Here is a 26,807-nt window from a genome sequence, read left to right as displayed (position 1 = left end):
TAGGTGTTATTTGTTCTTCATCCATATGCATTATGTAATCTTTGTATTTATTTGGTATTTGGTTTCTATTGTTTCTAATATTTCTTTCAGGTTTGCTATGGTTGTCATGCAAATATCTAGCTTCCTTTTTTGTTAATGTGTCTGTCTTTATTTTATGCTGACTATTTGTCCAAGTTTTGGTTTTGTTCTTACTTTTGTTAATACTTTGATTTTCTGTTGTTCCTTCCTCGCAAGATATATTATCTTTGCTTTTATTAGGAAATATTTCATTAAGGTGCAATTTAGACCAATTGGCCTGCTCATGGAACACAGCTGTTCTGGATACTATAAATTTGTTATTATTATCAATGAATCTGTACCCTTTGGTTCCAGTTTCGTATCCCATGAATCTTAATCTCCTGGATACGTTTTCTCCCTTTCTCCTCAATTGTTTAGGTATGTGTACGTCTGCAGTAACTCCAAATATGTGCATGTGTGCTAATTTGGGTTTTCTATTGTACATCACCTCATATGGTGTCTTATTCACAATACTGGACCATGTCCTATTTTGAGTGTAATTTGAATAATGTAAGGCTTCTGACCAAAATTGTTTGCCTAAACCAGCATCCTCTAATGTGCATCTAATCATGGTTTGTAGTGTGGAATTCTTTCTCTCTGCAATCCCATTTTGAAATGCAGAAAATGGATTGGACGTGAAATGTAGCATCCCTCTATCCTTTAACCATTGGGAGAATTCTTTAGACATGAATTCACATCCCCTATCTGTCATAATTTGTTTTATTTTGATATTATGTTGTGTTTCTATGCGTTTGTAGAATTCCTTAAATTTCTGAAAGGTTTCATCCTTGTGCTTTAATGTGTAAACAAAACCATAGCGACTGTAATCATCCACTATTGTTAGGAAGTAACGTTTTCTATAGGTAATTGATGGAGTTAATGGACCAACTAAGTCCATATGTACCAAATCAAAAATATTGTTGGTTGATCTGTTAGATTTTTTTGGTCTGGGACTGGTTTTTAGTTTGGTGGATTTACATACTGAGCATTCCAAATAATTTTCACAATTTTTTATTTTGACACCTTCTGCGTGTTCAGTCATTTTTTGTACTACAGGAAAGCTTGCATGTCCTAACTTCCTATGTAAGATGTGAGCACACTCATCATGAATTGGTTTACCTATTTTTGGTTTCTTCTCATTGTGTGCATTTTTGTTATCATGAGTTATTTTACATTCATCATTGTCACTGTTACTGACATTTTCATCATCTGCTTCAATACAATCTTCCATATTTGAATCAATGTTATGTAACCATCTTTCTTTGGTTATCAGATAGGGTAGACCCCCTTTTATCATCACAGTGCCTACATTTGTTTTGTTCTTTTCTATAGTTGCTTTCCCCTTTGAGAAAACTATATTGATGTCAGATTCTCTGCTTAGTTTTATAGCACTCAGTATGTTGTGAGGTATTTCTGGGATTAATAATACCCCCTCTATTTTCCCTAAACCAGGCAAGGTCACATTTCCTCTGCCTAATACTTGAACCTTTTCTTGATTAGCTACCTTTATCACAAACTTATCTTCTGTAAATGAAGATAATATACTTTTGTTGTTAGTGGTGTGATTTGTTGCACCAGAATCAATAAGCCAATTATTGTTCTCATCTTGTTGTGTTCTGATGCTGTCTTGTTTATTTAGCCCATTTAGTGACCCAGATTTTCTCTCTTTTGAATTTTCTCTACCCCCTCTACTTTCTCTGTAATTTGGTGGACTTCTATATTTGTGTCTATCTGTGGAAGATTGTCTGTAATTGTATTTGCTCCTATATTCTGGTCTATGTCTCTCCCTTGGGACTTTGGGACAGTCTCTTCTACTGTGTTCCCTGGATCCACAATTGTGGCATCTAAAGGCCTCATTATATTTATCTTGAAAGACTACTTTTCTAAAAGATTTGTGTTCTGTTTGGTTACTGGAACGATTTTTTCTTGAATTGTCTTCTGCTATCAATTTATTAGATAGACTTTCTATTGATAAATATCCCAAATTAATGGTATCTAAGTGTGACATAAAGCTATCCCATGATGGATCAAGTGAATTGATAATAACACTTTTCATTGTTTGATCTGAAATCACTTCCCCCCTCAATTGCAACTCAGCTCTTATTTTGTTTAGATTTATCAAATGCTCACTTATAGAAACCCCTGGTTTCACTCTAGAAGAAAAGAAATCCTTAGACATTCTTGTGGTTGTGGCTACGCTATCGCTGTGAAATAGATTAAACATGCATTGAATTATTTCTGATACAGTTAGGTTTGGTTTGATGCTATGATACATTGCAGGAGACACGCTAGAAATTATTATGAAAAATGCTCTATGATGTAAACAATCTATTTTTAAAGTCCAAGGTCTTCTTGGAGGACTAGTTATAAAGAATAGTAAATTTTCTTTCATAAAAATAACCTGAAGCTGTTGGTACCACTCTTGTAAATTAATGCCATCAACTCTAAGTTTTGGGAAGTCACTGGGTAAATTCCCCACATTATTTTGTCCATTACTTACAACCTGAGGCAGTCCGTGGTCTCTCAAGTGCAGGAAATTACAGAACGGCATTGGGATGCTTGTAACGAGTCTGCGCGGTTCTCTGGCCAGTTCAAGTCTTTCGGGGCTGTCTACGTAGTTTTGCACATGCGCGTTGCTCATTTCTTCTTTGGCGCCGTTGTGGAAGGTTCTCTCCATTTCAGCTCTCTCGATCCGCTCCTCTTCAGATGAGTCGGTCTCTGGCTCGGTTTTTGGGGCTTTGGTGATGGCGACGGTTCTTCTCTTTCTCTTGTGTGCGCTGGCACTCGATTCTGTCTGCGGTGTAGGACGGAATCGGCATGGCTCTCTGGGCTCGGGTGTCGTCGTTTTCGAAGTCAGGATGGGAGCGTGCAGGTCTTGAGTTGTCGGTTTGATTTCTTGCTTCTTTGTTGATGTCTTGGAAATTTTCAATCTTGGCCCAAAAGCAGCAAAAAGCGTTTTCATTGCTGACTTTACTTGAGACTTTGTTAAATCGTCTTCACTTTCTGATTTTGGTTCATCTGAAGAGTTTGAGACTTCTTTTTCACTTTCTTCGTCTGATAGCGTTTTTCGCGCCAGAAATTTTGAACTGAGCGTTTTGATTGGCTCTGCTTCACTCTCTTTTGAAGTTCGTTGAAACCAAGATGGCTGCCATTCAAAATTTCGCGCGATGTCACATCTTTTCTTTTTTACAACTATTTTCTCAGTAGTCATTTCACTCACAGTTTTTTGATCTTTGGGTTTTTCTTTAATGACGTTTTTCTCTCTCGCTGCTCCGCTGTTTCTCAGCATCTCCTGGAGGTCCGCGATGAGGCTTTCATCATTCTTTTGGCTTTTTAGTATCTTTAATATCTCTGACCTGAGTTCGTTATTTTCTATCTCGATTTCTTCCTGGTCGTTGTTTTCACTCATCAGTTCTTCTTCTTCAGTGGTGTATTCTTCGGATTCTCTCGAAATCGCATTAGTGGATTCGTTGATCGTCTCTTGATCAGTTTCTATTTCTTTGCTGTAGGCCCTGGTGTTGGGCCTATCTTTCTTGGACATTTTTAATTACTTATTGAGTCAATTAACCATCCTCTGCTACCAGCTTGTTGCAATATTTTCAGGATCAGACTCAATAAAGATAATAGAAGTTAGAGATTTAAATATATTTTTCTTTAATCATAATAGGCATTCTATATTCGCTGAATATTCAAGATAGAAGCAAGTAAAATGGGGAGGATGGCTCCTTATATATACAAGGGGTGGAGCCAGGAATGGGAGTGGTAAATTATGAATACATTAAAGTCCAAAGAATAAGTTAACCCCTGATGTTCCATATATACATTATTTACACATTAGAGAATAAGGCATTTACATCTGACAGTTTCTCTGTGCTCTACACTCTGCTGGTTGGTAACAGAACAACAATATCCTTAACACAATGGATCTTATTGGGTCAAAACAACTATAACAGGTCAGATTACACTGGATCCTATTATGTTCACGTGGAAATGGAACAAATAAATGATCATATTGTTGGAGATGCCCTAAGAATCAAAATACATGTTTCTTTAGTGTACTAAGCTGTTACAGTCTGAAAACGTTTACATGAGTTTGATACCATTAATACTGTTATAAAATAGTTTAATATTTTGAGATACGTATTTTGAATACGTACACATTACAAGGAAAAATGGTTGGACAAGAAAAATGAATTCTCTGCACTCCTCCTGTCGCTAAGAAAGTTATGTTTCATCACTGGAGGATTTTAAGAAGAGACTGGACAGTCACTTGTCTGAAATGGTATAGGTTCTCCTGCTTGAGCAGAGGGCTGGACTAGAAGACCTCCAAGGTCCCATCAAGCTTCTATTTTTTGCTATTGCTATTGCTATTCGATTCGATTCGATTCGATTTGATTTTTCTGGTAATCTATTTTATTCCATAATCTGTTCTGTGTTCTGTGTTCTGTGTTCTGTGTTCTGTGTTCTGTGTTCTGTTCTGTTCTGTTCTGTTTTCTATTCTATTCTATTCTATTCTATTCTATTCTATTCTATTCTATTCTCCTTGTAATCTATTTTATTCTGTAACCTGTTCTGTGTTCTGTGTTCTGTTCTGTTCTGTAACCTGTTCTGTGTTTTCTATTCTATTCTATTCTATTCTATTCTATTCTATTCTATTCTATTCTATTCTATTCTATTCTATTCTATTCTATTCTTCTTGTAATCTATTTTATTCTGTAACCTGTTCTGTGTTCTGTGTTCTGTGTTCTATTCTATTCTGTTCTGTTCTGTTCTGTTCTGTTCTGTTCTGTTCTGTTCTGTAACCTGTTCTATTTTATTTTAGTCTAGTCTAGTCTTCTTGTAATCTATTTTATTCTGTAACCTGGTCTGTGCTCTATTCTATTCTATTAATTCTATTCCAATTCTATTCTTATTCCTATTCCTATTCCTATTCCTATTCCATATTCTATTCTATTCCATTCCATTCAGGGGACACAGGAAGGACCCCTTTGCTGATCTACTGCCAGGAATCCAAACAGATCAGATCCGGAGGGTACTGGCTTCCCCTGAGAGACCCACTGCTTACTTGTAATACTCTGCAGCAATATCGAAGCTCCCCAGGAAGATATGAGCGTTGGCCAAATTGCTGTACGCTCTCCTCTCAGCGGCTCTGTCTCCAAATTCCTTAGCGATGTTCAGCCGCTGAAATGGATAAAGTCATGGGTGTCATTCCAGGGATATCACCTCTATTAGGTCACCATCATTCTAGACTTCCCAAGCTGACATACATGTCAATCGTGAAGTGAACCTGGCTTCAGGTTTGCCACACAACAGTGGGAGGAGGGAAATAGTTAGATGGGGTTTTGTAGTCAAAAAGAAGAATGTTTTCCCTGTGGGAACCAAGGTCTTTCAAACAGGTGGCTGAGGAGAGAAGGAGTGAAGTAACCAAGCAACCAGCCAACACTTTGATTGGACAGCGTGACCAGTGACTTGGGGGAAAAGGGAAACGTTTACTTTTTAATTAGGTGAAAGCAGCGGGAACTTTCAGAGTCGGCTTTCACAAGTTGTGCCAATAGGATGTATCCAATAAATTGTTCTTTGAGGAATTTGCCTGCCTCAGAGTTCTGCTTTTTATGGGTGCATTACTTGGAACGCTGACAATACATTTGGCAACCAAGGAGTTCCAAAAAGCACACTGGCACGCTTATTACTTTGTGTTCTGTCCCCGTCCCACACACGCACACAAACAGACAGCCGGGGGTTAAATAAACTGGCAGAAAACCAATTCTTCCGATAAGACGCTTGGCAGCAACCCAGTAGCTGCTTGCCAAGAACTTTTACTCAATAAACAAAATACCCACAGTCAACAATTGTCCAGTTCGTAAAATAAATCCAAGGCCAATAATGTTGTTTCCAAAGATGCAATGTGACTCAATAGTAGTTAGTTTTGTCCGTCACAGAGTCTGAATGGCCACCTCACCCCCTTTTATATCCTGTGGGGTGTGGTCCAGTGACTCAGCCTAATCTCTGGCATGCTTTTTCCTCTGTTGCGTGCACTTATCTCTGCAACGCTGGTGTGGATCCAGCCAAGACTCATTACCCTCATCACTGTCCATCTGGGGCTGCGTGGACGTGCTTGACCCTGGCCCTATCTCTTGCCCTTCGGCGGACACTGAAGGCATTGCCAGAGAGGAAGGTCCTGGAGAGGGAGGCCTTGCCAACTCCTCTCCTTCACTCTCGGAGTCCTCTCCTGCCGATGACACAGGCTCAGGTAACAGAGCCACAACACTTTGTTCAACATTCAGCCCCCCCCCCAAATTCCCACCCAGTTTTATTTACACATAGTTCTTGACTTATGATCTGAATTGGGGCTGGAATTTCCATCGTTAGTCACTGCAGTCATCAGTAGAATTGGACCCAATTAATGGTTAATAGTTAAATTATTGGTAAGGTTTGTAGATATTTATCAAGGTTCAGACTGATGAACCCAAGCAAGCAAGCACTGCCGAGACGATCCGATATCCCCCTCTCTTGATTAGTGCACATTGTCCAATTGAGTGCCGGTATATTGTTATGGGAAAATATCTTTAAGCTTCGGCAAACACCTGCAGAAGTGTCCTTGGTTCCCACAGGTTGTTTCGGGCGATGTCTGGAGCCTGCATTCCAATTCCCCTTCCTTCCCCTCTGGTTCATTGGCAAGCACGCTTCGAACTTGACAACATTGCTGTAATAAATCTTTTAAGTGTGGCCCCCAACGTATCTTCATAAGGGTCTGCAGGGCCCTGATTTCCATTTCCCTCCCCCCAAATGCAGTAGATCTCTACAATTCCTCAGAAAGGAGACATCCCACCTCGACCCCGTGTTTCACCTGCTTATGGAAGACGATCGCTTTGCTGAAGTTGCCCATCAGGTAGTGGGCATTGCCAAGGTTTCCATAAGCCCGACCCTGCGCAGCTCTGTCAGCCAACTCCTTCACGAGAGAAAGGTTCTTTCTACAGGTAAGCCAGAAAAAAAAAACAGTCCTTAATGCTCGAGAAAAGGCCCAGAAAGCCATTTCAAATAGGAAAATCGCACGTTCTTGAAAAGTATCATTGATTGCCACTCTTCCATTTCCTCACTTATCACTTCTCCCTTTTCCTGTTAAAAACTCAGGCTTTTGTCTGGAGTTCGGTTTCAGATCCTGCCCTCCAGAGGCACATTTAGCAATAGCACTTAGACTTATATACCGCTTTACAGTGCTTATACAGCCCTCTCAAAGCGGTTTACAGAGTCAGCCTCTTGCCCCCAACAATCTGGGTCCTCACTTTACCGACTTCGGAAGGATGGAAGGCTGAGTCAACCTTGAGCCGGTCAGAATCAAACTGCTGGTGGTCAGCAGAATTAGCTTGCAATACTGCATTCTGACCACTCCACCATCACGATAGATAGATAGATAGATAGATAGATAGATAGATAGATAGATAGATAGAAAGAAAGAAAGAAAGAAAGAAAGAAAGAAAGAAAGAAAGAAAGAAAGAAAGAAAGAAAGAAATAGCCCTTAGACTTATATATCACTTTGCGGTGCTTTTACAGCCCTCTCTAAGCAGTTTACAGAGTCAGCCTATTGGTCCCAACGATCTGGGTCCTCGTTTTATCCACCTCAGAAGGATGGAAGGCTGAGTCGACCTTGAACTGGTGAGAATCGAACTGCTGGCAATGGGCAGAATTAGCCTGCAATACTGCATTCTAACCACCACAGTATATAGATAGGTAGGTAGGCAGGTAGATAGATAGATAGATAGATAGATAGATAGATAGATAGATAGATAGATAGATAGATAGATAGATAGATAGACAGGTGATTGATAGAGAGATGATAGAGAGATAGAAAGATAGAGAGATAGAGAGAGAGATAGATAGATAGATGAGATAGATAGAGAGATAGAGAGATAATAGATAGATGATAGATAGATGATAGATAGATAGATAGATAGATAGATAGATAGATAGATAGATAGAAATAGCACTTAGACTTATATACCGCTTCACAATGCTTTCCAGCTCTCTAAGTGGGTTACAGAGTCAGCCTTTTGCCCCCAACAATCTGGGCCCTCATTTTACCCACCTCAGAAGGACAGAAGGCTGAGTCAACCTTGAGCCTGGTGAAATTCGAACTGCCAAATTGCAGGCAGCTGGCAGGCAGCAGAAGGAACCTGCAGTGCTGCACTCTAACCGCTCTGCCACCGTGGCTCATTTAGGATGTTTAAAAAGCGCCGTGAGATTTCCTTGTGGTCTCCTCTCCCAACTGTAATGGGATGACGTTCCAAAGCCAGACAAGGCAAGCCAAAATTACCTGCTGCTGAGGCTTTTTTTTTTTTTAAGGAGCAACACAGGTAAATAATCCACTGAAGAACATCATTACACTAATAATGGAGATGGAAAGTTTGGGTGGGGTGTGGGTAGAAAGGCTGTGAGGTGAATTCATTCTCGCAACTTCTCAAAGTGAGGCAAAGGTACAGAAAGAAGCCAAGTCAAATCTAACCACCTGAAGTGATTGAGAAGGGGAGGCAGACCTGCCAAGAGAGTTCTCACCAACTTCTCACCCTACATGAGGCTCCCCTTGAGGAGCACCCTGAGGCTCCAACTGGTGCAGAATGCGGCCACGCGGGTACTTATGGGGGCGACATGGCGCTCCCATGTGACACCTCTCCTGCGTGAGCTGCATTGGCTTCCAGTGGTCTTCCGGGTGCGCTTCAAGGTATTGGTTCTCATCTTCAAAGCGCTCCATGGCTTAGGGCCCGGTTATTTACAAGACCACCTTCTGCCTCCGATAACCTCCCACTGGCCAACACGCTCCCACAGAGAGGGTCTCCTCAGGGTGCCGTCTGTCAGGCAATGTCGGCTGGCGACCCCCCCAGGGAAGAGCCTTCTCTGTGGGGACACCCGCCCTCTGGAATGAGCTACCCCCAGGGATACGACTGATCCCGGACCTCCGGACCTTCCGCCGGGCCCTGAAGACTTTTTTATTTCAGCAAGCCAGGCTGGGTTAAAAATATTTTAATTGGGGAATTTTATGGGTAAGGGGTTTTAAATTGGGGAAGCCAAAGATAAATTTAATTTCGTTTTAATGTATTTTAATATTTGTACTGTGTGTTTTTAATTTTGGCTGTTCACCGCCCCGAGTCCTTCGGGAGAGGGGGCGGTATAAAAATTTTAAAAATAAAATAAATAAATAAAATAAATAAATAAACTTCTTGTATTCCCAAGAATACCAGCAAGAAGACAATAGCTAACTTTATTGGTGACTGGAAATCTTTTATGGGTTCTCCCACTCACATGCACACCAGGGGTGGGTTCTAAATTTTTTACTACCGGTTCTGTGGGCGTGGCTTATTTTGTGGGCGTGGCTTGGTGGGGTAATGTGACTGGGTGGGCGTGGCCAACTTTTTATTTTATTTTTTTACTTTTAAAAGCATTTTTTCTACAACCTTAAGAGGTTGCAGAAAAAAATGCTTTTAGAAGCCTCTGACGATCAGGCAAGTCAGCTGGAATCGCCAGAGGCTTTTAAAGGCATTGTTTTTTTCCTACAACCTCTTTTCCTATAACCTTTAAAATGCTTTTAAAAGCCTCTGACGATCCCAACTGAGCCACACGATCATCAGAGGCTTTTTTTTTTTTACTTTTAAAAGCATTTTTTCGGCCGAAGAGGTTATAGAAAAGATGCTTTTAAAAGTAAAAAAATAAAACACCTCTGATGAGGTGGGCGGGGTAAGCTAGCGGAGACCGGGCCGGGGACCGGTTCAGGGACGTGGCCAGCCAATGTTATTACCGGTTCTCCGAACTACTACAAATTTTTACTACACAAACACACATTCATATTCATAACTGCCATAAAGAAGATCGAAAACTGTTTCTCTTTTTTTTTCCTATTACTGTTTCACACATTTTTTCTAAGCTTCTATTGCTCTTATTCTGTAAAAAAAAAAAATCTTTATAAAAACTTTTTTAAAAAAAAAAAGGGAAGAGCCAGTTGAGGACCCAGTTTGTGGGGGCAATAAGCTGACTTTGTATAAATATACAAAAGTATGAAGGCTATTGCTTAACGCATTGTAAGCCACCCTGAGTCTCCGGAGAAGGGTGGCATATAAATCAAATTAAAAAAAAAAAAAAAGAGCAAAACTTTCCACCTCCCAATATTCCTGGAGATCGGAAACACCAACCTGGCCATAAGGCAGTACTTCCCAAAACAATTTTACACCAAAATTGGGTAACAGTGATTTTTCCACACAAACCCATTACCTATCACAAACAGGGCCATGTAAATTGACTTAAAGGTTGGCACAAGTATCTAGGTATGTTCAAAATTCTCCCAAAGTATTCCAACGTTAGTGTGAAATGACATTAAAAAAAATCATCCAATGATATTCTTTTTATAACACAGGTGGTCCTCGAGTTATGGCCCTTCTTTCAGCAGCCATTCAAAGTTATGACCGTGCTAATTTCCAACATTTTTATCTTTAGGCTGTTGGAAATTAATTGGGGTGAAAAAGAAGATAATGAATGATAATTAAATGATGTGAACTGATTTTGAAATGATTTTATGTAAAACGAGAAGTGTAATTGGTGATAAGCCTAAGAAAATTAGATGTATATCAATAGAGGTCAAGATAGAGATTTGATGAAATGGGTCTTGAGATTAAGGAATATATACGGAATTTTGATTTGAAAAATGATATAAAAATTAGAATTGTGTTTATTTGGAAACTAAAGATGGTATATAAAAATGAGCTGTGTCTGTTTGGGAATTAAGATTTATGGTGATACGACAGAATGTAAAATGTTTAGATTAAGATGTTAGAATTTGTGATAAAAAATTTGTGGTTTGACTTTTATTTTAAAGATTTAAACGGATGAAACTTGGAATCAAATGTGTTAAAGAAGTGCGAGCAATTGTACTTACTTATGAACGGATCAAACCTTTGCTCTCAAAAGATATATTTTATGTTTAAGACTTTTTTGTTGGAAAAATAAAAAAAAATTGTTTTTTAAAAAAAAGGTTATGACCGTGCTGAAGGAAAGGACTTATGACGAAGTGTGATAAGACTTTCCAATTTTGAATAATGAAGGGAAAAGTTTGAGAAGCCCCAGTCTCAGCTTTGCTTGGCTCTCTTTGCAACCCAGAAGAGCTCCTGGAGAGATTGTGAGTGCACAAGTGTTCTGTCCCCGTTCCACTCACGCACCCCCACAGACGGCCTGGAGTTAACAAGCCACACGACAAAATTCTTTGAAAATAAAGCTGGCAGCAACCCAGTGGCTAGCTGCCAATTCAGACTTTACTCACACAAAACAAAGATTAGACTGCCAGCATTCCGATAAAACAGGCAGAGTTTTCAACAATACAAGGATTAATCCAAATGCAGTCCGATAAAGTAGGCACAGTCCAGTAACGCAGAGATCATGGATTATTTCTAGTTTTTGCTCGTCACAAACTGAACCGGCCACCACACCCACATTAATACCCTGTGGGGTGTGATCCAGTGACTCAGCTAATCTCTGGCACAACTTCCCCTCTGCTGCGCACGCTTCTCCCTGCGCCTCTGGCAAGGGTCCAGCCAGCACTTATCTCTTTCGTTGCTGTCCACCTGTGGCTGCGGGGACATGCTTGGCTCTGAGCCTATCTCTTGGCCTTCAGTGTCCTCTGGAGGCATTGCCAGAGAGGAGGGTCCTGGAGAGGGAGGCCTTGCCAACTCCTCTTCCTCACTCTCAGAGTCTGCATCTGTCGATAGCCCAGGCTCAGGCAACGGAGCCACAACACTAAGGAGCACCCTGAATATTGTGGGGTCTCAATGCGACACCCCCCCCACTCCTCTCCACCTGGAGAAGACCACTCACTCACTTGTAAAATTCGGATGCCTTTTGCAGAGCCTCCTGAATCTCCTGGGGAAGCTGGCCTGGTTCCTCCTGGGGTAGGGTCCACAACGCCTCCTTGCCTTTGGCATGGTAGACATTGCCGATGTTATACAGAGCTCGGGCCTCCCCCACCTATCAAAAAGAAAAAAGAAAAGAGCTCATGGGGGGAGGTGTCCTTACAATGATTGCCGCATTCACAGTCATATCACGGTGCAGGTACTGGTGTCAGACCTGCCCCTGTCTGATCCCTTAGGAAAGAAAAACCCTCGACTCCCATTTGGTGGAAGTGATAGGTTCTTTTACTAAAAGATTCTGGCTGCAGCAAAGTCTGGCTAGAACCGAATTTACCACGCTCAAAACAATACAGAAAGTTTCCCCCACATCCCAGTCCTCTTCCAACAACTAGTCCATCGTCAGCCAATAAGACTCTGATGTTTTGGGAATGCTGTGATGTTTAGGGTAGTTCACATTCTTTCTCACGGTGCACAGCCTTGATCGCTAGCACAAACTGGTTCCAAGCTTTCCTGCTCTTCATTAAACTATCTTTCCCCCTTCCCCCTTCCCCATCACGTACACATGCTGTTTGATTGCCCATTTTGCTCCACCCCATGTAGGGGTGGGTTCTAAATTTTTTTACTACCGGTTCTGTGGGTGTGGCTTATTTTGTGGGCATGGTTTGATGGTCATGTGACAATTCTTTAGGATTTAGCAGGGGTACTGGTCTATCAGGCTTTTAACTGCTTGCAGAGATGTACCGGTCTACCCATTTCTTTTTGGAGCATTCCGGTCTACCTATTTGTTTTTGGAGGCACCGGTCTACTCATTTGTTTTTGGAGGCACCGGTCTACTCATTTGTTTTTGGAGCGTTCCGGTCTACTCATTTGTTTTTGGAAGCACTGGTCTACCCATTTGTTTTTGGAGGCACCGGTCTACCCATTTGTTCTTGGAGCGTCCTGGTCTACCACCACACTGCCTTTTAACATTGATCAGCCGTAGGGCGGCCCTTTGAAGCCCTGCGGCAAGTATTTAAACAGTTTTTTTTCCTTCCAGCCGATCAGCTGGGACTCGGAGGCGGCAATAGATTGGGGGCAGGGCCAAATAAAAGATAAGAATAACGCGGGGGCAGAGGCGGGATGGCCCAGCTCCCGAACAAAGAGAACCGGTTCGGTGAGGTCATATCGTCACCGCTACCGGCTCAGCCGAACCGGGCCAAACCAGGAGGAACCCATCACTGACCCCATGTCTCCCTCCTCCCCCTTAGCCTTTGATGGCAGGATGCATGGCAGACCTAACAACTGGTATCAGGATGGAGAGGACTCTCCTCCCCCTCCTCCTAAATTCAGAAATTTAGACCCTCAGAAGGAAAGCCATGTCGTCTTCCCAGAAACCATGGGAATTAAGCAATCTGTCTCCACTGCATCGGGCGCAATCCCGTCCTTTATCGCTGTGTTTTTGATGCCGCACAAATATGTGGAAGGCGCGCAAGAGCGAATTGCTATGGGTTTTTTATGCCACACGCATGGATGGATGGCGCGTGTGAGCGAATTGCCATGTTTTGTGATGCCGCATGCATGCGTGGATGACACACGCTCACATTTCCGCTTGGTGAGTGAACTGGTTGTTACAGTGTGTGACGCCCACCTCTCCTTAAGATGCTTTCCAATTTCTCTTTGCAGTGTTTTTCTGCCCTGGAACTTTCCCCTCAGCCGCTCAGTTTTCCCACTAAAACAAGCCTAATAAATATACCAGGTTAACAACTGAAGCTATGTGGAAAGCATCTTCTTTGCAGCACATTGAGTGTGCAATTGCTCAAGCCCCCCACCCCCAGACTTGCCAATGTTCAAGAGGGTTAAAAGCCACCACCTCAGGGATGAAATGCTCCCGGTTCGGACTGGATCACCCAATCCGGTAGCGATGGAGGCGGGTGGTTCGGAGAACCAGTAGCAAAAATCCCTGCCCCCCCACCCCCGATGTCCAGCTGAGCCGCACAATCATCAGAGGCTTTTTTTTTTTACTTTTAAAAGCATTTTTTCTACAACCTCTTCGGCCGAAAAATGCTTTTAAAAATAAAAAAAAAAAGCCTCTGATGATCGCGCGGCTCAGCTGGGATCATCAAAGGCTTTTAAAAGAAAAAAAAAACCCTTTTTTTCTTTTAAATGCCTCTGACGATCCAAGCTGAGTTGCCTGATCTGCAGAGGTTTTTTTAAAAGCCTCTGCCGATCAGGCAACTCAGCTGGGATTGTCAGAGCCTTTTGAAAGCATTTTTTTACAACCTCTTCGCCAAAGAGGGTGGATGGTCACTGAAGGGTCAACTTCCTACCTTGTCTCCTTGCTCCTGCGAGATGTCCAGATGCCTCTGGCAACAAACCAAGGCTTCGTCGAACTGACTCAGGATTTTCAGCGTGTTGCCAAGATTGCCGCTGGCTTTGCCCTCTCCAATCCGATCCCCGATGGTTCTGCGGGCATTGGGAAAAGATGCTGGGAGTTTCTCTTGGAAGGAAGCCAGGCGGAAGTGAGGAATGACTGGGGCGGGATGGGGGGGAGAGTGTTTTCAGATTGGGCGCTGCATTTCCTCCTTCGACCTTGCTCAGGGGCTGAGAGCAGGGATGGGATTCAGCCGGTTCGGATCGGTTCGGGCGTTGGATGTTAATTTTACATCCGGTTCGCTGAACTGGTAGTTGCAAGAACTGGCTGGCCCCACCCACCCCACCCAGCTCCTCCTAAGACTGTCCATCCGTTTTGGATGCCAGGTAAGTGCAGCACCCATGTGGAGGCTCTGGGAGGGCAAAAAAGGGCCTCCAGGATGTTCTGGAAGTTTGGAAATGGGCCCGTTTCCAGACTCCAAAGGGCCTCCTGAGGCTGTAAGAGGCCGTTTTTGCCCTCCCGAAGGCTCGAGAAAAGCCTCTGGAGCTTGGGGAGGGCGAAAATGACACACATACCCTACCGCCGTAGTGCAGGAGGCCATGTAGGCCACGCCCACCATGGCCACGCCCACCCAGCAACCGGACAAACATCTGTTGCTAAAATTTTTGAATCCCACTCCTGGCTGTGAGTAGGCATGGTATCTTGGCAAATACCATCCAAGGGAGAAGAATTGAAAATGTTGGCTTTTCTCTCAGCAGTTCCATGTTTTTATGAGGGGGTGATGATGTTTAAGGCATGAAATTAAGGCTTTTTTTTTTTACCTCTTAAAGCCAGGGTCTCCAACCCTGGTAACTTTATGACTTGTGGACTTCAACTCCCAGAATTCCTCCCTCAGCTAAACCATGGACTAGATGACCTACAAAGTCCCTTGAACCCGGTTGGTAGGGAAAAATTTTGAATTTCATCGCTGGTTGCAGCAGCCCCCAAACTCGGTTCCTCCTTCATGTCTCCAGAAGGCCCAGTTCTGGCTGCAGAACCCTTACCTGGCCAGCGTGAGATCGTGCTTATGGTACTCCAAAGCTTTGGCATAGTCCTTCAGATAGAAGTAGGCATTGCCCAGTTGGCTGTAAATGGCGCTGAGGGTCTTTAGATCCTCCGTCCCCACTTGGACTGCGTGTTCGAAGAAGGCGGCTCCGGAAGGGAAATCCCCTGCCTTGCACGCCCGCTCCCCTTCCAGAGCTAATTCCAAGCACGAGGCCTCCATCCTCCTAACGGAAACAGACAAACAATCATTGTCAAAACATCATTTTCTAAAAATTCTCCGCTTGTGCCAGAGAAGCTGTCTAGGCTTATGAGCAACTGGAAGAATGGGGGATGTTTTATTCTTTAAAAAAAACAAAACAAAAAATGGTGACCAGGTCCAAAAAGAGAAAGAAGCATACTTTTATTTTGCTTGGACCAAAATCTGTCATCGATTTTGTTGCAATATTTTCAGGATCAGACTCAATAAAGATAATAGAAGTTAGAGATTTAAATATATTTTTCTTTAATCATAATAGGCATTCTATATTCGCTGAATATTCAAGATAGAAGCAAGTAAAATGGGGAGGATGGCTCCTTATATATACAAGGGGTGGAGCCAGGAATGGGAGTGGTAAATTATGAATACATTAAAGTCCAAAGAATAAGTTAACCCCTGATGTTCCATATATACATTATTTACACATTAGAGAATAAGGCATTTACATCTGACAAATCCCCCTCTAAATGCCGGTTCGTTATACAACACCAGTTACATTCAGATTCAGGACAATATAATACATATAATTTAGAAGTTAAATATTTGTGTTGTTTAGAAGGTAAGGGTTTTGTTAATATGTCAGCTAATTGTTCAGAAGTATCACAATGTATTGCTTTGATGAATCCGTCTTGAGATAGTTGTCTCACGTGCTTAAATTTTATATCAATATGCCTGGACCTTTGTCCAATTGCATCGGATCTAGATATTTCAATGGCCGCTTTATTGTCTTCATGCATAATAAATGGTAAAGTAGGTTTCTTCCAAACATCTGTGATCAAATCGTTGAACCATACAAGGTTATTTGCAGCTTTAGACAAGCAAACATATTCCGCTTCTGTGGTAGAAGTGGCTACCAGTTCTTGTTTACCAGTATACCAGTAAACTGGACAATCGTTCAATAGAAAAACATAACCAGAGGTACTCTTTCTGCATGATGTATCACCAGCCCAATCTGCATCAGCATAACAAGTAATTTTTGGTTCTTTGTCATTATTGGGTTCCAATATTAAACAAAAATCTAATGTACTTTTTAGATATCTTAAAATTCTTTTGACAGCTTCCCAATGATACAAGGTTGGTCTGCTAACATATCTTGACAATAAATTGAGAGGTAATGCAATATCTGGCCTAGTCCAATTAGATATATAAAGGAGTGAACCTATAACTGATCTGTAAAATGTGTTGTCTTTAAACTCAGGGGAAGATTCATCAATGTTTCTGAGAAAATCAGTTTGCATAGGTGTGTCACATGTTTTGGCATTATTTAAGTTACATTTGTTTAGGAGTTCAATGATTTTATCTTTCTGAGTAAGTTTGAATCCCCTTTTTGTTTTGTTAATTTGTACACCAAGGTATTTGTTCACTCTACATAGTGATTTTAATGAGAAGTGTTCGTTTAACTTATTTACAAAGATTTCCCTGCTCTCTTTATGCTTTCCAATATATAAAATATCATCAACATAAATTAATACAAATTCAATATGATCATTACTCTTTTTTACAAAGAAACAGTTATCAGCAGTGATGGCGTTGAAATCCATGGTCTTAAGTACTTTTACCAAACAATCGTACCATCTTTTGCCAGATTGCTTCAATCCGTACAGACTCTTATTTAATAACCAAATTTCGTTCTTATTAGTGTATTGACTGTGTGGTGCTCTTACATATATTTCCTTATCTAATTTTGCGTGTAAGTATGCAGTCTGTATGTCATATTGAAACACGTCCAGATTGAGTGCAGATGCTACTACAAGAGCTGTTTTGACACTCTCTGTTCTCACTGTTGGTGAATATGTGTCAGTATAGTCTTCTGGATATTTTTGTGCATAACCTTGTGCAACTAGTCTGGCCTTGTATAAGGTATTACCTCCTTCTAAATTCTTAATTTTATAAATCCACCTGGTACCTATAATTGTTTTATCCTTAGGTGCGATCGCAGGTGTGAATACATTTAATCCTTGTAAACTTTCCATCTCTTTTTTCATAGCTAGTTCCCATTTTTCTCTTTCTTCACGGGGAAGTTTCAATACTTCCTCATATGTATTAGGTGTTATTTGTTCTTCATCCATATGCATTATGTAATCTTTGTATTTATTTGGTATTTGGTTTCTATTGTTTCTAATATTTCTTTCAGGTTTGCTATGGTTGTCATGCAAATATCTAGCTTCCTTTTTTGTTAATGTGTCTGTCTTTATTTTATGCTGACTATTTGTCCAAGTTTTGGTTTTGTTCTTACTTTTGTTAATACTTTGATTTTCTGTTGTTCCTTCCTCGCAAGATATATTATCTTTGCTTTTATTAGGAAATATTTCATTAAGGTGCAATTTAGACCAATTGGCCTGCTCATGGAACACAGCTGTTCTGGATACTATAAATTTGTTATTATTATCAATGAATCTGTACCCTTTGGTTCCAGTTTCGTATCCCATGAATCTTAATCTCCTGGATACGTTTTCTCCCTTTCTCCTCAATTGTTTAGGTATGTGTACGTCTGCAGTAACTCCAAATATGTGCATGTGTGCTAATTTGGGTTTTCTATTGTACATCACCTCATATGGTGTCTTATTCACAATACTGGACCATGTCCTATTTTGAGTGTAATTTGAATAATGTAAGGCTTCTGACCAAAATTGTTTGCCTAAACCAGCATCCTCTAATGTGCATCTAATCATGGTTTGTAGTGTGGAATTCTTTCTCTCTGCAATCCCATTTTGAAATGCAGAAAATGGATTGGACGTGAAATGTAGCATCCCTCTATCCTTTAACCATTGGGAGAATTCTTTAGACATGAATTCACATCCCCTATCTGTCATAATTTGTTTTATTTTGATATTATGTTGTGTTTCTATGCGTTTGTAGAATTCCTTAAATTTCTGAAAGGTTTCATCCTTGTGCTTTAATGTGTAAACAAAACCATAGCGACTGTAATCATCCACTATTGTTAGGAAGTAACGTTTTCTATAGGTAATTGATGGAGTTAATGGACCAACTAAGTCCATATGTACCAAATCAAAAATATTGTTGGTTGATCTGTTAGATTTTTTTGGTCTGGGACTGGTTTTTAGTTTGGTGGATTTACATACTGAGCATTCCAAATAATTTTCACAATTTTTTATTTTGACACCTTCTGCGTGTTCAGTCATTTTTTGTACTACAGGAAAGCTTGCATGTCCTAACTTCCTATGTAAGATGTGAGCACACTCATCATGAATTGGTTTACCTATTTTTGGTTTCTTCTCATTGTGTGCATTTTTGTTATCATGAGTTATTTTACATTCATCATTGTCACTGTTACTGACATTTTCATCATCTGCTTCAATACAATCTTCCATATTTGAATCAATGTTATGTAACCATCTTTCTTTGGTTATCAGATAGGGTAGACCCCCTTTTATCATCACAGTGCCTACATTTGTTTTGTTCTTTTCTATAGTTGCTTTCCCCTTTGAGAAAACTATATTGATGTCAGATTCTCTGCTTAGTTTTATAGCACTCAGTATGTTGTGAGGTATTTCTGGGATTAATAATACCCCCTCTATTTTCCCTAAACCAGGCAAGGTCACATTTCCTCTGCCTAATACTTGAACCTTTTCTTGATTAGCTACCTTTATCACAAACTTATCTTCTGTAAATGAAGATAATATACTTTTGTTGTTAGTGGTGTGATTTGTTGCACCAGAATCAATAAGCCAATTATTGTTCTCATCTTGTTGTGTTCTGATGCTGTCTTGTTTATTTAGCCCATTTAGTGACCCAGATTTTCTCTCTTTTGAATTTTCTCTACCCCCTCTACTTTCTCTGTAATTTGGTGGACTTCTATATTTGTGTCTATCTGTGGAAGATTGTCTGTAATTGTATTTGCTCCTATATTCTGGCCTATGTCTCTCCCTTGGGACTTTGGGACAATCTCTTCTACTGTGTTCCCTGGATCCACAATTGTGGCATCTAAAGGCCTCATTATATTTATCTTGAAAGACTACTTTCCTAAAGGATTTGTGTTCTGTTTGGTTACTGGAACGATTTTTTCTTGAATTGTCTTCTGCTATCAATTTGTTAGATAGACTTTCTATTGATAAATATCCCAAATTAATGGTATCTAAGTGTGACATAAAGCTATCCCATGATGGATCAAGTGAATTGATAATAACACTTTTCATTGTTTGATCTGAAATCACTTCCCCCCTCAATTGCAGCTCAGCTCTTATTTTGTTTAGATTTATCAAATGCTCACTTATAGAAACCCCTGGTTTCACTCTAGAAGAAAAGAAATCCTTAGACATTCTTGTGGTTGTGGCTACGCTATTGCTGTGAAATAGATTAAACATGCATTGAATTATTTCTGATACAGTTAGGTTTGGTTTGATGCTATGATACATTGCAGGAGACACGCTAGAAATTATTATGAAAAATGCTCTATGATGTAAACAATCTATTTTTAAAGTCCAAGGTCTTCTTGGAGGACTAGTTATAAAGAATAGTAAATTTTCTTTCATAAAAATAACCTGAAGCTGTTGGTACCACTCTTGTAAATTAATGCCATCAACTCTAAGTTTTGGGAAGTCACTGGGTAAATTCCCCATATTATTTTGTCCATTACTTACAACCTGAGGCAGTCCGTGGTCTCTCAAGTGCAGGAAATTACAGAACGGCATTGGGATGCTTGTAACGAGTCTGCGCGGTTCTCTGGCCAGTTCAAGTCTTTCGGGGCTGTCTACGTAGTTTTGCACATGCGCGTTGCTCATTTCTTCTTTGGCGCCGTTGTGGAAGGTTCTCTCCATTTCAGCTCTCTCGATCCGCTCCTCTTCAGATGAGTCGGTCTCTGGCTCGGTTTTTGGGGCTTTGGTGATGGCGACGGTTCTTCTCTTTCTCTTGTGTGCGCTGGCACTCGATTCTGTCTGCGGTGTAGGACGGAATCGGCATGGCTCTCTGGGCTCGGGTGTCGTCGTTTTCGAAGTCAGGATGGGAGCGTGCAGGTCTTGAGTTGTCGGTTTGATTTCTTGCTTCTTTGTTGATGTCTTGGAAATTTTCAATCTTGGCCCAAAAGCAGCAAAAAGCGTTTTCATTGCTGACTTTACTTGAGACTTTGTTAAATCGTTTTCACTTTCTGATTTTGATTCATCTGAAGAGTTTGAGACTTCTTTTTCACTTTCTTCGTCTGATAGCGTTTTTCGCGCCAGAAATTTTGAACTGAGCTTTTTGATTGGCTCTGCTTCACTCTCTTTTGAAGTTCATTGAAACCAAGATGGCTGCCATTCAAAATTTCGCGCGATGTCACATCTTTTCTTTTTTACAACTATTTTCTCAGTAGTCATTTCACTCACAGTTTTTTGATCTTTGGGTTTTTCTTTAATGACGTTTTTCTCTCTCGCTGCTCCGCTGTTTCTCAGCATCTCCTGGAGGTCCGCGATGAGGCTCTCATCATTCTTTTGGCTTTTTAGTATTTTTAATATCTCTGACCTGAGTTCGTTATTTTCTATCTCGATTTCTTCCTGGTCGTTATTTTCACTCATCAGTTCTTCTTCTTCAGTGGTGTATTCTTCGGATTCTCTCGAAATCGCATTAGTGGATTCGTTGATCGTCTCTTGATCAGTTTCTATTTCTTTGCTGTAGGCCCTGGTGTTGGGCCTATCTTTCTTGGACATTTTTAATTACTTATTGAGTCAATTAACCATCCTCTGCTACCAGCTTGTTGCAATATTTTCAGGATCAGACTCAATAAAGATAATAGAAGTTAGAGATTTAAATATATTTTTCTTTAATCATAATAGGCATTCTATATTCGCTGAATATTCAAGATAGAAGCAAGTAAAATGGGGAGGATGGCTCCTTATATATACAAGGGGTGGAGCCAGGAATGGGAGTGGTAAATTATGAATACATTAAAGTCCAAAGAATAAGTTAACCCCTGATGTTCCATATATACATTATTTACACATTAGAGAATAAGGCATTTACATCTGACAGATTTGTCTGGGAAATCCGGGAAGGATGCCCACGGTGGGTTTTGAGAGAGGGCTTAAACCTGGAGGAATAGCTCTCTATCAAAGCGATAGATGGATATCCATCACAGTTATTTGAGTGTGAATTAATGGACAACCAATTAAATATGAGCCAAGAGTGTGCTGCAGCAGCCAAAAAAGCCAATGCACTCCTAAGTTGCATGAACAGAGGGATGCAATCAAGATCACGGGAAGTACTAATACCGCTCTATAAAGCCTTAGTAAGACCACACCTAGAGTACTGCATCCAGTTTTGGTCACCACACTATAAAAAAGAGGTTAAGACTCTAGAAAGAGTGCAGAGAAGAGCAACCAAGAGGATTAGGGGACTGGAGGCTACAACCAGGAGGGAAATCCAGCAGGTTCTGACAGGTTCTGGAGAACTGGTAGCGGAAATTTTGAGCAGTTCAAGAACCGGTAGCAGAAATTACGAATAGTTCGGAGAACCGAGAAATACCATCTCTGGCTGGCCCCAGAGTGGGGTGGGAATGGAGATTTTGCAATATCCTTCTCCTGCCATGCCCACCAAGCCATACTACGCCCACCAAGCCACACCACGCCCAACAAGCCACACCCCTGCAGAACTGGTAGTAAAAAAATTTGGATTTCACCACTGGCTAAAACATACGATGAACGGTTGCAGGAACTGGGCATGGCTAGTCTAGTGAAGAGAAGGACCAGGGGAGACACGATAGCAATGTCCCAATATTTAAGGGGCTGCCACAGAGAGGAGGGGGTCAAGCTGTTCTCCAAGGAACCCAAAGGCCAGACAAGGAATAATGGATGGAAACTGACCAAGGAGAGATTCAACCTGGAAATAAGGAGGAATTTCCTGACAGGGAGAACAATCAACCCATGGAACAGAAGTTGCCTTTGGAAGTTGTAGGAGCTTCATCACTGGAGGCTTCCAAGAAGAGACTGGACTGCCATCTGTCAGAAATGGTGTAGGGTCTCCTCCCTGGGCGGGGGGTTAGACTAGATGACCTTCAAGGTCCCTTCCAACTCTGTTAATCTGTTAAAGAAGAGATCGGACAACCATTTGTCTGAAGTGGTATAGGGTTTCTTGCTTCAGCAGGGGATTGGAGTAGAAGACCTCAAAATTCCTTTTCATCTCTAGGAGTTGGTGAGTTATTCTGTTATTCCTACACATCGAATGAACTTGTACAACATATGGTCAAGCAGTATCTACAAGCGCAGCCCTTCAAGCGTGCAAAATTATCCCATTAAAAGCTTCTCGGTTTCTTCCTTTGCCGTTTATAAATTCAGCCTTGTTCACAGACAGAAGCCTCTACTGATTTTCAGTAAACACTGCAGAACACAAGGAAGATTAAATAAAGCAAGGAAAACATATGCTATTAAGCAACAGCGTGTTAAAATATTTGCAAACATTGATTTTTTTTAAAAAAAAAAATCTGGGTAAAATATTGATTTGGGCTTAGAGGTTGGACCACACATCAAGTGGGAGGTGGACTCGGGACAAATAAATAGGTGGGGCCAATTGATGAGAATGACAGCCAATTAAGACTAACTCAGATTCAGTATCAGTCAAAATGAAGGCTCTTTGTGTATTTATTGATTTTTTTTTTTTTTAGCAGCCACAAAATCCTGCGAATGGGTTTGTATTTACGAGCCATCCAAGCTGGTGGACGCTGGCCAGGAAATTGAACGAAGGAGGAAAATTCAGACTTTTGAGAACCTGAGAATCAAGAAGAGAATCCAGCTGGAGGGAACCTTGGAGGTCATCTAGTCCAGCCCATCCATCCAAGCAGGAGAGCCTACACCATTTCTGACAGATGGCAGTCCTGTCTCTTCTTGGAAGCCTCCAGTGATGAAGGTTCCACAACTTCTGAACACAACTTCTGTTCCATGGGTTGATTGCTCTCCCTGTCAGGAAGTTTCTCCTTATTTCCAGGTTGAATCTCTCCTTGATCAGTTTCCATACATTATTCCTTGTCTGACCTTCGGGTGCTTTGGAAAATAGCTTGACCCCCTTCCTCCTCTCTGTGGCAGCCCCTCAAATATTGGAAGACGACTATCCTGTCTCCCCTGGTCCTTCTCTTCACTAGACCAGCCATGCCCAGTTCCTGCAACCATTCATCGTATGTTTGAGCCTCCAGTCCCCTAATCCTCTTGGTTACAGATTAACAGAGTTGGAAGGGATCTTGTAGGTCATCTAGTCCAACCCCTCGCCCAAGCAGGAATCCCTACACCATTTCTGACAGATGGCAGTCCAGTCTCTTCTTGGAAGACTCCAGTGATGAAGCTCCCACAACTTCTCTTCCATGGGTTGATTGCTCTCCCTGTCAGAAAGTTCCTCCTTATTTCCAGGTTGAATCTCTCCTTGATCAGTTTCCATCCATTATTTCTTCAGGTGTGTTAATAATGTATTATTGTATATTTTTTATTTATTTATTTTATTTTATTAAATTTCTATACCGCCCTACTCCCAAAGGACTCAGGGCGGTGAACAGCCAGAGGATAAAACACATGAATACAAAAATTTAAAATAGAATAAAAACGAATTAAATAATTTGGCTGAACAAATTTAAAATACCCCATAATTTAAAAACAGATTAAAATTTGCATTTAAAAAGGGGGAGAAGATTTAGGCCAGGCCAGCTTGATGAAATAAAAAAGTCTTAAGCGCGCGACGGAAGATGCGCAGATCCGGGATCCTCCGTATCTCCGGGGGGAGCTCGTTCCAGATCATAGGTGCCCCCACAGAGAAGGCTCTCCCCCTGGGGGCCGCCAGTCGACATTGTTTGGCCGACGGCACCCGGAGGATCCCCTCTCTATGGGAGCGTACTGGCCGGTGGGAGGCTATTGGTGGTAGCAGGTGGCTGGGGAGGCTCCGCCTACCCGCCTGGACATTCTCTGCACATGCACAGAAGCATCGCACACACACGAGCAAATGAGTAGCGACGGGATTTGAAACTAACTACTGTTGTAGACCAACAACTCTCAAAGCGTTACCTCCATTTTATAAAACACTGAACTAACCTGTGTCATCACTCATTGGCCGGCTTTGCGTAATAAATAGATCAGTTTGATCTAGTGGTGAAGGCGCCAGGCTAGAAAGCAAAAGATCATGAGTTCTAATTCTGCCTTAGTCACGAAAGCCAGCTAGGTGACCTTGGCCAATCACAAGGAGATAGTGAATTCTAGTCCTACCTTAGGCATGAAAGCCAGTTGGGTAACTTTGGACCAATCAGCAGGAGTCTGAGGGTTCTAGTCCCGCTTTAGGAATGAAAGAAGGCTGGGTGATTATGGGCCAATCACCAGGAGACGGTGAGTTCTAGTCCCGCCTTAGGAATGAAAGAGGGCTGGGTGATTTTGGGCCAATCACCAGGAAACAGTGAGTTCTAGTTTTACCTTCTGGCATGAAAGCCAGTTGGGTAACTTTGGACCAATCACCAGGAGATGGTGAGTTCTAGTCCCGCCTTAGGAATGAAAGAGGGCTGGGTGATTTTGGGCCAATCACCAGGAGACGGTGAGTTCTAGTCCCGCCTTAGGAATGAAAGAGGGCTGGGTGATTATGGGTCAATCACCAGGAGATGGTGAGTTCTAGTCCCGCCTTAGGAATGAAAGAGGGCTGGGTGATTTTGGGCCAATCACCAGGAGACGGTGAGTTCTAAGCCCGCCTTAAGGCATGAAAGTAGGCTGGGTGATTTGCAGTCAATCACCAGGAGATGGTGAGTTCTAGTCTCGGATTAACCATGAAAATCAACTAGGTGACCTTGAGCCAGTCACTTTTTCTCAGTCCAACCCAGTGGTGGGTTGCCCCCGGTTTGGACCAGTTCTATAGAACTGGTAGTAAAACCGGCAGGAGGCTCCGCCCACCGACCCTGACGTCAACAGAACGCTTCTGCGCATGCGCAAAAGAGCGTGAGAGAGAGCAAAGCGAGAGTGCATGGCCCTGTTGCAAACCGGTAGTAAAGTACTACTAGTACTTTACTACCTGTTTCCAATTTACTACCGGTAGTTAGGTACTACTAGTACTTTACTACTGGTTTGCAATTTACTACCGGTAGTAAGGTAGTAGAACCCACTCCCTGGTCCAACTCACTTCCCAGGGTTGTTGTGGGACAAAGAGGAGGAGGAAGGAGTATTATGTATGCTCGCCGCGTTGAGTTATACGCAAAAATAATGAAGGCAAGATATAAATACATTTTTAAAAATGTACAACGTATGAGAAGCCAAATCGGCCACAATTGGGCTTAAATGTAATCCTAAACCCAATCGTGGTTTGAAAGCCAAGACGGTTGGTCCTTAGAGCAAGCATGAAAAATTGAGGGCTCTTCCCTCAATTTAGGCGGGACGGAGATCCATAAATAGGACTTAGAAAAAGACTCTAAAAAGAGGGAGTATTAATTATTTCTCTCAACACCGAGCAGGGTAGAGAGATGAAGCCAAGCCAGCAATGGATAATAACCACATTCCTTTTTTTTTTTTTTTTTAAATTGATTTTATACACACCCAGCCTCTCTGCTGTGGTGAGCCATGGCCACTATTCCTGGGCATTGTCTAACTGGGAATTTTTGAAACCTTTAAAAACATCTGTGAGGCTCCATGCAGGGCAAGGAGGAGAAAAGCCACCGGTTCCAACACCAGAACATCGGAAAACACATCAAGTCTCGATCAAGTTTTTGTCCTGGAATTGTAGAAAATCCTCCATGCGTAAAGATATCTTCTCTGTCTCTCTCTCTGCCTTATCCCAACTCTACAGTAATGGACAAAATTGTGGAAACCTTTTGGGAAAAGCGTCTTTTTGAGGTTTGATGGCTCATAACACCACTTTTTTTTTTTTTTTTTTGGAGTTTCAAGATAATCCTATTCCACTGCTGGAACGGCCTGGGAATAGCCCAGATCTTAACCCAATTGAAAATCAATGGAGGCGACTAAAGAAACTTGTTAGTCAGAAGGAAGGAAGGAAGGAAGGAAGGAAGGAAGGAAGGAAGGAAGGAAGGAAGGAAGGAAGGAAGGAAGGAAGGAAGGAAATAAGTAGGTAGGTAGGTAGGTAGGAAGGAAGGAAGGAAGGAAGGAAGGAAGGAAGGAAGGAAGGAAGGGAGGAAGGAAGGGAGAAAGGTACAGTAGTAGCCAAAATTGTGGAAATCTTTTGGAAAGAGAGTATTTTTGAGGTTTGATGGCTCATAACACCACTTTTTTTTTTTCTTTTTTTTTTTTTTTGAGTTTCAAGATAATCCAATTCCACTGCTGGA

General features: G+C 41.6%; 1 protein-coding gene across 1 annotated transcript in view; it reads right to left on the bottom strand.

The window, feature by feature from the left end:
• The window catches only part of GPSM1 (G protein signaling modulator 1), a 137,729-nt gene that overhangs the window by 96,401 nt on the left and 14,521 nt on the right, over positions 1–26,807 (bottom strand). The window contains exons 2-6 of the mRNA XM_070955529.1: positions 15,333–15,557; positions 14,246–14,381; positions 11,912–12,057; positions 6,905–7,028; positions 5,123–5,238 (exon numbers count right to left, since the gene is read on the bottom strand). Of these exons, the coding sequence (XP_070811630.1) occupies positions 5,123–5,238; positions 6,905–7,028; positions 11,912–12,057; positions 14,246–14,381; positions 15,333–15,557 (747 nt within the window). The remainder of the gene's footprint in view (positions 1–5,122; positions 5,239–6,904; positions 7,029–11,911; positions 12,058–14,245; positions 14,382–15,332; positions 15,558–26,807) is intronic.

Source organism: Pituophis catenifer, unplaced genomic scaffold (assembly GCF_029215685.1).
Source record: "Pituophis catenifer annectens isolate HBS135680 unplaced genomic scaffold, rPitCat1.0.hap2 SCAF_17, whole genome shotgun sequence".
Classification (NCBI taxonomy): Eukaryota; Metazoa; Chordata; class Lepidosauria; order Squamata; family Colubridae; genus Pituophis; species Pituophis catenifer.
This window is presented reverse-complemented; position numbering and strand designations above follow the sequence as displayed.